The 13026-nt window shown below is 39.8% G+C and overlaps 1 protein-coding gene across 1 annotated transcript in view; it reads right to left on the bottom strand.

Moving 5' to 3' along the window:
* The window catches only part of LOC129357653 (cell adhesion molecule 3-like), a 35410-nt gene extending 32404 nt beyond the window's left edge, over nucleotides 1-3006 (bottom strand). Inside the window, exons 1-2 of the mRNA XM_055026744.1 lie at nucleotides 2952-3006; nucleotides 1966-2115 (exon numbers count right to left, since the gene is read on the bottom strand). Coding sequence (XP_054882719.1) covers nucleotides 1966-2115; nucleotides 2952-3006 — 205 coding nt within the window. The remainder of the gene's footprint in view (nucleotides 1-1965; nucleotides 2116-2951) is intronic.
* Between the last annotated feature and the right edge of the window lie 10020 nt (nucleotides 3007-13026).

Below are 13026 nucleotides of genomic sequence, written 5' to 3'. Positions count from 1 at the left end.
CTTGAAGTTTTGCATCAGAGCGAGAAGAGTTCTTCTTTCGTTTTGCAGGAGTAACAACTTGCTGGTCCTTCAACTTCCCCCTACACCCGAACACACACATGCACGCACACACACACACTTTCTCACATTTTCTCTGTTTTCCAAATCGTCTGTTGCAACAGTGTTGGCACTCTGTGGAAAAAACTTCCTCAGTCTGCAGTCAGATCCATCCCAACTATTCTCAAGTTTGTCCCTGTGATTGTTTGGCTTCTATTGTGAAGTGCTAAATTAGTGCAAGAGAAAGTCTTCCTATCTCCACCATGTTCTCTATTTCTAATTCACCAACAATCCAAACACATCTTCCATCCATCTGTGAAGCTCTCTCCTCTTTTCATTCAAACTTGCTGAGTGTGTGGTGTGAAGCAGAACTATACAAGACTTTTATTTACATTTTTTCAGTCTTTTTGTTTGTTTTGCTATAAATACTGCTCCCGTGTCAAATAAAGGAGCCCACACAGATCACCGCCTTTTTAAGCACCCAGCTTGCACACGGTGTTTTATCATAGAGCTGAGACATTTAATCTTTAGGCGCGGCTCTTATAATTGGACACATTGATGCACTTTAATTCATCAGACTCCTTGTTTTCTTGTGTCTTGTGCTTTCTTTTGTTGCCTTTATCGAGCGCTTTTGACTCTCCAGCAATAATACAGAACCGTCCTGTTTGCTTTTTTGGCTGCCCAAGGTCTTTGTTTGGAAAGTTGTTTTTTTTTTTTCTTGTTTTTTTTTGCATCAACAAAGCTTCTGACCCCTTTATGTTCAAAGTGATTGTTGGCGCCCTGTTCAACATCAGTGCAGAAACAAGCGTCTTAATTGCAAGTTGGCTGAAAATTAGATTTGTTCAGAAGTAGCACAAGAGTGTGATGTTTTTCTTTTACTTTGCAATGCTTTAGATTAGCAGAGTCCATTTGTACATCGCGACTTCATGCATCTTACGAAGATCTTACAGCAGTCACAACTTTAAAAACAAGCTCAAACACATCCAATGTTCACAAAGGAAGCTTTACATTTTCATTTCAGACCATGATTTAGAGGCATCTTTAAGTGAAAAAAATTTCCTCTTTCTAAGTACAAATTTTTGTTTCTCTAATCATATTTTAGCAACATCACAGCTTCTAATGTAGCAGGTCCAATTAATTTTATGTTTTGGAGCTGAAATACAGTAGTTTCTCGCCAATCAGCTTTCAATAGTGACACTTATCAGCAGATATGAAGTGTAATAGATAATAGGAAGATTTTTCACACTCACATTCCATTGTTCTTTGGTTGCTTTTAAAATTAAATGCAAATCTGTACTGTAAAACTATGGCCCATCTGTCTAAGATGCATGAATTCTTGGACAGACAAATGAATACTTGTATAAAATCAGGGGAATTACTTTGATTAGAGCAACCTATTCTTAGAAATTTAGGAAGTAAGGTCTTTAAATCCAAATATTCTACCAGGCTCATCTAGACCTTTAATAAAATATGACTTCTATATAGAGAGTATCCAACTGGATCCAAGATTGACTGACTGCCGTTTCCCCACGGTAAGAAGTGAAGGACACATTTCTCCAATAAACAGTCAATTTCACTTTGAAATTGCTAAGCATGCTCAAAAAACTTCTGAGCATCATCTTCCCAGCTGGTCCTGTGTAGTAACAATCCATCTGGCATGTTGCAGTGTGCGATTGCTGCTCCTAAAACAAAGGTAGCCATTTGTGTGAAACACAAAAGGCGGCACAAATCTGTTGTAGTGATGTAATAATGAACAGCTTGACCTCATTGTGTTAGATTGAGAAAACCTGGTTTTCTTAGTCATGTTGGATAAATCAAAGTCAAAGCAAAGGTTGGCTGCTAAACTACAGTGAGCAGTGATTGCCTGTTGTCACAGCATTCAACATGTTTCTCTTTAAACTTTCTTTAGCTGAACAAAGTAACTCTCACCTCTCTTCTCTCCGAAGTACAGAGTCTGTTGCGCGGTGTTAGACCACTGCAGTGAGGAGTTGTCAGTCTCTGCCACTCGGCAGGTCAACGTCACCATGCCGCCGACGGACACCGTCTCATCAGAGGTCATGGGCTGCAGCGGGTCTTCATCTAGGTAAAAAAGAAATGTCACAAAAGACAGTTGGAGATGCAACAGTGAACTTCTACGTAAACACAATCAAAACCAGTATCACGCAGCGGCCCCAAATCAGATAAACCCTCAAACCGCGTTACTTGCCTCCCTCCTTTTCTTTCTCTCCGTCTCCCACCGCCCATGTCTTTCTCTGGTTGTCAGATTATCTATATATCTCTATCTGTCTTTCCAGAGCACAGACACAATGTGCGCGCACACTGACATCTTGTCAGAGGGACAAAAAAAGCTGACAAATGGTTATCTGGTTGTATGTCTGTGAGGCCAATGTAGGAGCAATGAGTCGGCGATGCCCAGAACCTGCACGACCTGAGGGACTTTCAAAGATGGAAAGACTGAGGTGGACATTACCTCTCCAGATGTGAAACAAACGACACAGCCAACTCATACCGCTGATGTGTTTTTATCCTTTTCATTGATATCTGCGTCAAGTTTTCTAAACATGCATAAGCATCAGCCCCTGCAAAACGGGCTCAAACGCTATGGAAATTAGCAGGTCGGAGGAAACAAGATTGAGAATACAAATGACCCCCTAATAATGAAGGGATTCTGAGGGCTGGAGCTGAAACGGGAAAGCTACTGATGAGTGAACCATTGGGGTGTGTAACAGTATTCAAATAGGCTTAAATTATGGTATTTAACAGTGCTCCCTTGATAACGGTTGATGGTACAGGCTAATTCTACACTGCGTTTAGCGAGGGTGGCAAATGATTTTGTGAATCAGAGCAAAAGATGTTAGTAAAATATGCAGGCTCCCATTTGGAGTGAGTAATGACGAACATAGCCACTGATGCACCTTTTCCCACGTTGAGATATTGAGGCCTTGAGTGCAGCCGTCCGTACTCGCACATGTTACGGCACTTCAAATTGCAACGGTGGGCCAAAACAAAAAAAATAACAGCATAAGTGAAGAAAAAAGACCCAGTCATAAGAGGGAGCATCTCATAAGAGGATACGCCTTGAGCGGTCTTCTCACCCCTTAAATACAGCGTGTATAAATAGTTTAATTGGAACCAAATTGTCAAGCGGGAGACAGGTTTATATGGAGCGTGGGGTGTTATCACATCCGTGCACGGCTGGTGGAATTGAATTTTTTCTTTTTCAGAGGAAGAACATCTGCTTAAATGTGCTTGGGCAGAACTCCCATCAAGACATGAAAGAGGATGGGGAGGGGCTCATGAAGTGAGGATGCAGAAGAGGAGGTGAGAAAACCCAAATACATGTAGCATCAAAAACACACATTTGCAGAACATGAGCAGGGAAATGCCTGCAGGAACGTTGGCCATCTTTTAAAGATGGAAGATGAGTTCGGCATCAGAACACATCAATTATTAGAAGGGTAAAAAAAAACTTTAGCATCGCTCTGGGCGGTGAGGACTGACAGCGATAGCGGCTCGTGAGGTATCGCTGCTGCTTGCCAGCAGGATTCAGAAGGCTTAGACACCAGGAGCCCCACATGTCAGAACGTCGCCGCCGTTTTAATGCAGCTGTGACCTTGTGGTAAGTTTATTGAAGCAGCGTGATGGCTGAGGCCTGAATTTGCGGTCAAGTGCCCTGTGGATTAGTGTCTCCTTTAATAGCATCCTGGTCTAATTCTTGTGGCTGATCGCATGAGCTTCTCAACTTGGCATGAACACTTTGAGCAAATTGGCTGTCCCAAAGCATCAGTCATCAAGCCAACCACAATGAGCTCCGACAAATTGTCCAAACTTATGTTGCGCCTTTGGTAGCTGCTGACTGTTTCTCAGAATAACCTTTGTGTGACATTTGTCTCAACCAAAACAGCCATTAGGGACACTTTAACAAGAAGACACATTAGAGAGGAATGTTCTCCAAATGGCGCTAATGATTATAAAAGGACATTCAGCTTTAATCATTAAATCAAATTTGCATATTTTTTGTTGTAGTGGTTTTTTACTTGTGTTCTAATATTACAACAGTGCCTTGTAAAACTATTCCTTGAACTTTTCCACTTTTTTCATATTACAATCACAAACTTCAATGAATTCTGGTGACAATTATACATCATTTGACCTTTTTTCTACAAACAGAAATCAAACGTTGTGGTATGGATTGGTATTCGCTAACATTTGAGGTGACATTTAGGAAAAAAGAAACACCTTTGCTGCAATTTCAGGTTCACATCTTTTAGAATGAGATGAAACTGTCTCCCAGTTTCCCATTCTTCTTTTTATTGAAAGACAAAATCTTTCAATAAAGACTGGAAGGATCTACAAACATTATAATGGACCCTCACCCAGCCCAGATTTCATTGAGGATCATATCTGAAATATCTGAAAGAAAATGTGGGTATTAATAAATTTTAAGGTATACTTTGTATTTGAACTATTAAAATATAGTTAGAAACATGTTTAAATGAGGCCTCCAGTGTTGACAGATTCTAGCTATTCAGAGGAAGCAGTTTTCAATTATTGCCACTGATCTTCAATTGAATTCAGGTCTAGACTTTGACTGGGCCATTCCAAATCTTTTGCAGCCAACAGATTTCTTCATCCATCAATCTGTCCAACAACTCTGACCAGCTGCACCTGCTGAATAAAAAAATACCACCACAGCATGATGGTGCCATCACCATGGCTCATCAAGGGGAGGGTATATTCAGGACATGCAGTATTTGTTTCCATGGAACCCAAAACGCTATATTTTGGTATTATTTGACCAGTGCGCATCCTCAACCAAACGGTTCAAGGTATTTTTTTAAACAATGCATTTCTTTTTGTCACTCTGCTGTAAAAGCCCGATTTGTGTGTTTGCATGACGAAGAGTTCTCCTGTCAACATATTCTCCCAATTTGGATGTGAAGTTATCACAGTTTATGCAATTTTTTTCAGTAAATGTTTGTGAAAATACAGAGAAGAAAAAAACATATTTTGTAGGTTCAAACAATTTTAAAGTTCAAAATGCATTTTTAAAGTCTATTTGATCTGAAGGTGGGTTAAAAGTTGAAGAAGGAAAAATCTGAAAGCAAAGACTGCATCTCATACTTTAACAGCAGCATATTAAGCAAAGTATTCAACTTTTACCAACTTCAGCTACAGTCATCACCCTAAGATCAGACTTGCAGCCTGTCAGACTGATTTTATTTCAATTAATGTACGCTAATAAATAAAAGGTTAATCTTCCTCAAAGGACTCATAAAACCTGAAACAATTTAATGATGATGAAACGGCCCTCTGCATATTAAATCTGAAGGTCTGTTAATGCATACAAATCATTTGGAAGTTAGTCACCATATGAGGATGGTAACTTTGTTAGCTCTAACAGTCAGAATTAATCAAAGATAAATTCTGGCTTAATTAAGCTGCAGCATGATGTGGGTAGAATGAAACACATTAGGATAATTTATCAAACTCTGAACAATATTTTAAATGGACTTGAGCCATTACCTATGAGATGAGATGGGTGGATTTAACAAGATTGAGTTATGCAGTGATTTTTAAGTTAAAAAGTTTAAGAAGTATAAGTGCAAAGTGTTGCACCCAGCCCATATGTACCAAAATAGTTTGCAGAAAGAGTTGCTCGCCACTAGAATCTGACCCCGGTAAGCCCTGAATATAAATACAGCTGTTCTGGTTATTTGAGGATCCCAAAACAGCAGGAATTAAAGGAGTGGAAGGAAGTTCAGCTACAGTTTAAATGGTAAAGTCTGGCTAAACACTCAAGCTGCAAAAATAAAAGGCGCAACCCCTTCTTCATCTCCAACCAAAGCTGTAAGCCGGAGGAAGACACGGGTATTTAAAGCAACACAATTTACACCCTTCCTATAGCCGGCAACAAGGTGAGAGAACACAGAGGTAGAAGGCTGACTGGGATATCAAACGAGAGGAGGCAGGGAGGGAGCGCCGGCAGAGAGGGAAGGATGGATGGATAAGGGTATGCAGAGGCGGCTGGGTGGCAAAACGAGGTGGGAAACCGGGACTGTGTGAAAAAGAAGGGAGGGGAGAGAAGTGAGACAACAGAGGGAAATTGAGGAGCTTGAGGGCTCTCCAGCGTCAAGAGACAGAAAAACATAAAGACCAGCTTTTTACTTTGAAAAAAGGATTATTTGCTTCTGTTTTTTTTCCTAAGAGTTTAGATAAGAAGATTTCAAACAGTGTGAGTATGTTTTACCTAAATAGCTCAGTCCAGGCTTCTTTAACCCAGGAAAGACAAGAGGAAGAAAATACACTTTTACTCTGTTTGATTTCCTTTAGAAATCTTCACACAGATTACAGCTGAACTGTATATTGAGGCACCATCATACTATCAATATTTTTTAAAACAGAGGATTAGGGAAATTAGGCTAGACTACAACCAAATTAGTCAGCAAAATTTTTACAAATATTGCATGATTTTGCAGTCCAGGTTAACCTAAGCTTTAATTTCTTTAATGATCTCAATCGTTTGCTAATTCATATGTAAGCCTGGACTCAGGAGCTATAAAATATAAACTCCCTCCTTTTTTCCAGTGTTCCAGATTACACTGCAGCTTTTTTGGCTAAATAAACTGGCATTTGTCCATAATTCCATCCACCTGACCAAATATCTCAATTTCAACAGGAGAAAGTTTAAATGCATTATGTCACCACTGTTTAAATGTTCAGTGCTGTTTTTTTTGTGTTAGATTTACTTTTTGTAGTTAATGCTTGAAGTTCGAACATGGTCTTATCAACCAAAGCAGATTCTTTCACAAAGATCTATGTTTTTGCAGCTCTGGCTAGTAGTCTAGATTAATGGTCTTGGTAAACATTAAATCATTTACTCTGAAGGTCTGACTCCTTATGAGACAAAAAGGCATTAGACTTTCTTATGAAATTAGTCATTCCCATATTTACGATGAAGGTCTCAAGCTACAGGATTGCAGTCGGATCTTGAGATGACATTTGTTGTGGATTGTACAACTGTATAAATAAAATGAATGACCTGCAGGAGCCCTGGGGCAGTCTGACAGAAGTGAAGCTGCCACATACCAGCACCATCGGCCCTTTTGACTCACTCCAGCAGGCAGGGTGGGTGAAGCGTCCTGCCCAAGGACACAACAACAGGGGCTCGAACCAGCAACCCACCAAGTAGAGGACAGACTCCTACCACCATCACTAAGCTCAGTTTGCTTTGCCTTAGGCCGGCTCTGGAATCATCTCAAATTGCAGGTCAATCACTGATGCTACAGCAACTTGGGGTGTGAGAAATGGACGTTCATTTTTATCACATATTTTTTGTTACTCCTGTGATAATAAGTAAAAGTTAAAATAAGAACTATATATTACTTTTGTAGGTAACATTCAGTACGACTGTGACTGAGTGGTACAGTAAGCTTTGCCCCAAAACATCAATACTGTTCTTGAAAAAATTGTGATTTGTATCACTAACTAAACACAGTAACTGCATTGAATCACATTTGGAAAGTTACTGATACTCTCAATAAAAAAGCAGCAAAGAAAATATTAAAACTAACAATAATGGGGGCATTTAAACATTAATTTCGATTTAGTATAGTAACAATAAATCAGAATTCTTGAGATAAGAAATTTATCACAATTATTGATAAGCGACACAAGAAATTTCCACCCCGATAGGCAACATTATGTTAGTCCACTTCATCTGTGAAATATAAGTGCAGAGCTGAAAAGTTGAGAGATTAAAAATTAATTGCAGTGACAAATGTAAAAAATATTTCACTTGTTCTTCCTCTAGTTCTGGAACATTGTTTCACTTTTCTAACTTAAAACATTTTTGTTGTTATGGATGTTTTTGCAAAGCTTTTTACTTGTTAACAATACCAATGGTTGATGATGACCCACCACAAAGGCCACAAAGATTTGAGTTTTTAGTTAGATTTATAGTTCCACTTTATGCTATTATTTACCTTTCAGGCTAAGTATGTATACATATGCATTGCTGCAAACAAAACTATTTGGCCATTCGAGTATAAAAATCTCCACATTAGCACTGTGACTATGTGTGAATGTATATGCAGCATTTACTTCTCATTAAAATTTCAGTTGTAGTTGGGCCAGTACGTCAGGAACTTTTTCCCTGAGTCAGCCTCTAGTTTTGTCTTATATGAACCTTACATTTGTCTTTCTTCACCTAATCATAAAAAGTTGTAATTATGGGAAAATTGTAACGATGGGAAGTTGAACTGCCTGAAACTCCAGGCAGCCAAAAGGGGAAGCAATTTAAGTTCAGAACTAGAAGGAAATTTGCTGACAACAAAATTATGTAATCAACTTTCAATTTGTTTCAATGATTGGACTGAACTGAGTTTTTTTTTTATTTTTTAAATGAAGTGCCTCAAGACTCTGTTATGAATGGAGTACACCCTGGTCTGGTCACTACTCAACTGCAGGTGTTTCTAAATAAACTACAGCAAAGATATATTAGCAGATTGTTGGAATAAAAAATTATAATTTATGTTACATTCTTAAACTATAAAGCCTGTTTTTTACTGTGATATATAGTAACCAAACAGTAAAAAATCTATGAAATACATCTGATTTATTCCATTGACATTTCTTTAGGACAGTGTTGCACAGGAAATGTGCTTTTAAAGCAATTCTTACTGCAGTGGTACAGCTGGAGTAATCTATAGGAAGGCTGACTTGTGGGCCCACATGAAGTCTTTGGAGCTCGGTGATTTAACAGCAGTCTTGACACACAGCAATAAGGTTAGCAGAGTCTTTTCTGTTGTGCCTGAATTAGGAGCTCTCTAATCTTACTTGGCACTCCATATCAGGAGAGCTGTGCCAAAGTACAGGCGGAATAAAGAAACCTCTCCTGGAATGAGTCAGTTCTTATATTTATGCTTATGTCTCAGCTGAAATGCATTGTGTAAATAAAATTATAATCCTGATAAGCAATGCTTACAGATTTGGATTTGAACCTGCGTCAAGATGCAAGTTAAATTCCCAAACAGATCAGAACTATTTGCTTAATTAAAAACTACTCTGTCTTCTATGCCATAAAAGAACAGACATTAAATTTCCAACCACCTTGGCAATTAACATATTCGCCCCCTTCTCTCTTCTTCCATCTGTCTCCCTCCATCTTCCCCCCCTCCTCGCCTCCATCTGCCCTGATCTCCTCCTCAGCTACCTCTTTTCCTCCCTCACCTCTTCGTCCTTCTGTCGATCCTCATCCTCTGCTCCAAACCAGCTCGTTTACTTCTACCCATCCCCTTGTTCCTTCTTTCCCTCCTTCTTTTTGTCCTCCCGGGGTGGCTTTTCACTGCTGTTGCTAATTAACTCAGGTTAATGAACTTTATTTATTGTAACACACGTCTCTCTCTGTGTGTATGCAAGCCCCTATAGACCTACATTCAGAGATTTTTATGTTGCTTATTTTTATTTTTTTAGCTTTTGCTGTAGAACGAGTGTGGCTGTTGCTTTGCCGGGAGGTAATTATCTTAGTTTGAGTGACTCTTTGTGTGTGTGTAGCTGTGTGTGAGCCTCCAGAAGCGTATTATCAGTGTGGATTAGCTTGCATGCATGTGTGTTTGAGCACAGTTGTATTTGTTTTGCCGGGAGGAATTTATCTATTTGTGCGCATGTTCGTGGGGCAAAGTATGTGCACCTGTGTGATTTATGAGATTATGTTTTATCTGCATGTGGGCTTGTGTGTGTGCGTGTGTATGCGTGTGCTTCTTAGCATAGCTGCAGGGAATTGTGCGCGGCAGACACAGTCATGTGTCACGGTGCCGCAGAAGCTGTACACATTTGATGAGAAACTCAGCCAACGGTGTACGGTTTGATACGCTGTGGTATGACACAGTCCATTACGCACATACAGAAGCATCTTCTCACATTTTCTGTGAGGAAGCCCCCACCTCACACACACGCCCACACACACACACACACACACACACTCCTGGCCCCGCCCTTCCTCTCCTCCCCATTACTGTAAGCACACACTGATCCTTATAAAGATACAAATGATAACATGTACATGTTTGTGTCATACAAACAAACAAAGCGCTTAAAAGAAAAAAAATACCCATTTATAAGAAGGTACTTAGAGCACACTTTTAGAGAAATGGAGAACATCTTCACACAAACACACACATCCAGACACAGAGCAACCTCCCCCACACCATCCATCTATGCCCAGCTGTCCCCCCCTCGATTACCACCCATCCCCCTGGGTAAATGTGCATGTCTCTGCCCTTCTGCCCACCTCTAGATCCTACACTAGGAGCCTTGTTCCCCACTTTTTGTCCCCCTTTTTTTCCCGCCTTCTTTGGCAAATTATGCTAATTTAAACCAGATATCTCCCACAGAACAAACATTTGCGATTTACATCATATCCACTTATTCCCATTCTTTGACAAGCACTTCTTTGCCCCATAAAGTATGGTGAAAGGCTTTGTTTTCAGCCAAAATCTTTGCAGATTTGTAGATTTTATTGATACCATCGTTGCATACTTTTTTTTTTTTTTTTTAGCAAATTCACACTGACAATAAAAACCTAGCTGGGTAGTAAAGTATGGATTTCCACGCAGGATTTGACCAAATAAAAGATAGTTAAAAGGGTCAAAACTGCTACTACTTCGAGCTAATCAGCAGGCATTATTGAACACAATGGTAGATAAACAACTTTTAAAAGGTTTGATATGGTGTCAGAAGCATGTCAGAGATGATGACGAACTTTAGGAAACTGGCAGGAATCTTTTCAGATCCTTGTTTCCATTTTTTCCTATAAGTGGATTTTCTTTTTGTTAGATAAATACCTGTTTATGTGGAAAATATACATCAAACTCAGAACAAAAACCAATGCTGCTGTAGAATGTTAGATGAACCAGGTAATAAAGTGTTATTATCCACAGGGGTATGAGTCTTACTCCTAAGTTGAAAGGCCACTCAACAAGGAAGAAACCATTACTCTAAGTAGCTTAAATGCACTTAGGGACAGGACCTTTCTTTTCGGGAGGTTCCTGACACTGACCCCAGTTCTATAAGCAGAAATGGGTTAAAATTTCTGCAAATCACTGTGAAAATCGGGTGGGACAACATCCAAATAAGACAAATAAGTTTAATAGCAATTTAATAAGTACCAATAAAATGTATACAAATCTCTAAATTGTAAGACAATTATCTCCCTCATTATTCTGGCATTTACCTGATAAAAATATTTTTTCTAATGTTAACTCAAAAACAGAAAAGCTTTAGTTTGATTTATGGGGTCAGAAAATGAGAAATGCATATTTGACTTTTTTTAAAATTGTGTATGAGATGAGTTTGACTGATTTTACAGAAGGATTTAACCATTAGCTTAAAAAAGAAAATAAAAATTCTTATTATGTTGTCCTCCTGTTGTTGTTAGAGGTCAGTCAGGCAAACGTAAGCGACATAAGTGGGGAGACGGCTGGTGGGCAGGATTGTGGAGAGGCTTGGGGATTTGAGAACCCCCTGCCTGCAGTCTTAGCACAAACAAACTCCTTAACCTTTAGTTTTTACACCATCCCGCCTTTTTTTGTGAAGCCTGAGCATTGTGGGGGATTTTGCCAATCACGACCCCTCCTTCATACCACCTCCAACAAACTACCCTTCCTCTAGTGGCTGTCAAACTTAGTTAGCTCAAAGCTTAGACCATCTCTCTACTTGTTCTCATCCTCCACCGGCTAGCTCTCCCTCCACCACCACTTCTCATCCCCCTCTAGTTTTACTACACACACACACAAACACGTAAGCAGCACACCAGCAGCATCACATCCCAGTAGAGTGTCTGCAGCAACAGCAGCAACATCGAGGCGCCAAGCCGGCCGCCCCACCCTGCCACGGGAGCAGTGCAGAGAGAAAGACAGAGGAGCGAGGGGTGAGAGGAGGACGGGAAGCGGAGGGGGGGTGATGGGGGTTCTCGGCTCATGGAAAAGGGCAAGCAGCATCACTGCTGACAAAAGAGAAAGAATAATGATTTGCCAAGAAAGAGAAAGACGGAGTGAGTTGGAGAGGTAGGAGAGAGATGGAGAAAAAGCACAGGGGAAAACCGAGGAAGAAGGGAATGAAAGAGGCGAGTGGAGAGTGAGAGGTGAACGAAGGACATGGCAGAAATAAGCATATATAGATAGATGAGAGCAATGAGGAGATATGACAGGGTGACTTAGAAAGGGGCGAAACGACTAAAAAAAACAATGAGAGCAAAACGGAGGGAAGTGGAGCACAGCAGAAAGTGAGAAATGAAACTGGAGGATTGGAAGAGAAAGTAGAGACATGCTGACATGATGAGGTAGAGAAAAATATCAACAATACGAGCTGAGGAAACTAAAGCACATCTTTTTAACCGGTTTTCCTGCATAAACTCTTCTCAAGTTACCTAATAAGTGGACTACACAAGAAGAGACAGGAGAGCGAATTGTTGATTAAAATAAGCTGGTTAATAAAAACAGATTATCAGCATGAGTTGGTCAAACCAACAGAGCATCTTCTGTAAGTTTGCAGCATGAGAAACCCGGTGTGTGTTTCCTGCGCCTGAGCCAAGCCCGGGTCGATACTGCTTTGGATCCATGTTCCTTTTGATCAATCAGCTCCTGTTCTCATATTGTTTCTAACATTATCTGTGCTACAGGAGGGGATCTAAAGAAACTTTTAAAGGCTGTGTGTCTGCCAAATGTCAGGCTTTATTGACTTGACAGGTTGAGTTCATTCAACAATCTGGCAAAATTATTCATGTCCTTAGAACTTTTTAACTTTGAATCGTGTTTCAGCTACAAACTGCAGTGTTTTTTATTTGACCTTTACATGACAGAACAAAACAAAGTTGACCATAATTATAAGTCAGGTAAAAAAAAAAAAAAACATGGACTGGAAAAACAGAAAATATAGACTTAGTTACCTGCAGGTAGTTTTGAGTATGTCTCTACCAGCTTTGGACGTTTA

This window comes from Poeciliopsis prolifica, unplaced genomic scaffold (genome assembly GCF_027474105.1).
Source record: "Poeciliopsis prolifica strain line A6 unplaced genomic scaffold, Auburn_PproV2 SCAFFOLD276, whole genome shotgun sequence".
NCBI lineage: Eukaryota > Metazoa > Chordata > Actinopteri > Cyprinodontiformes > Poeciliidae > Poeciliopsis > Poeciliopsis prolifica.
The sequence above is the reverse complement of the archived record's forward strand: the minus strand, read 5'-3'. Positions and strand labels throughout refer to the sequence as shown.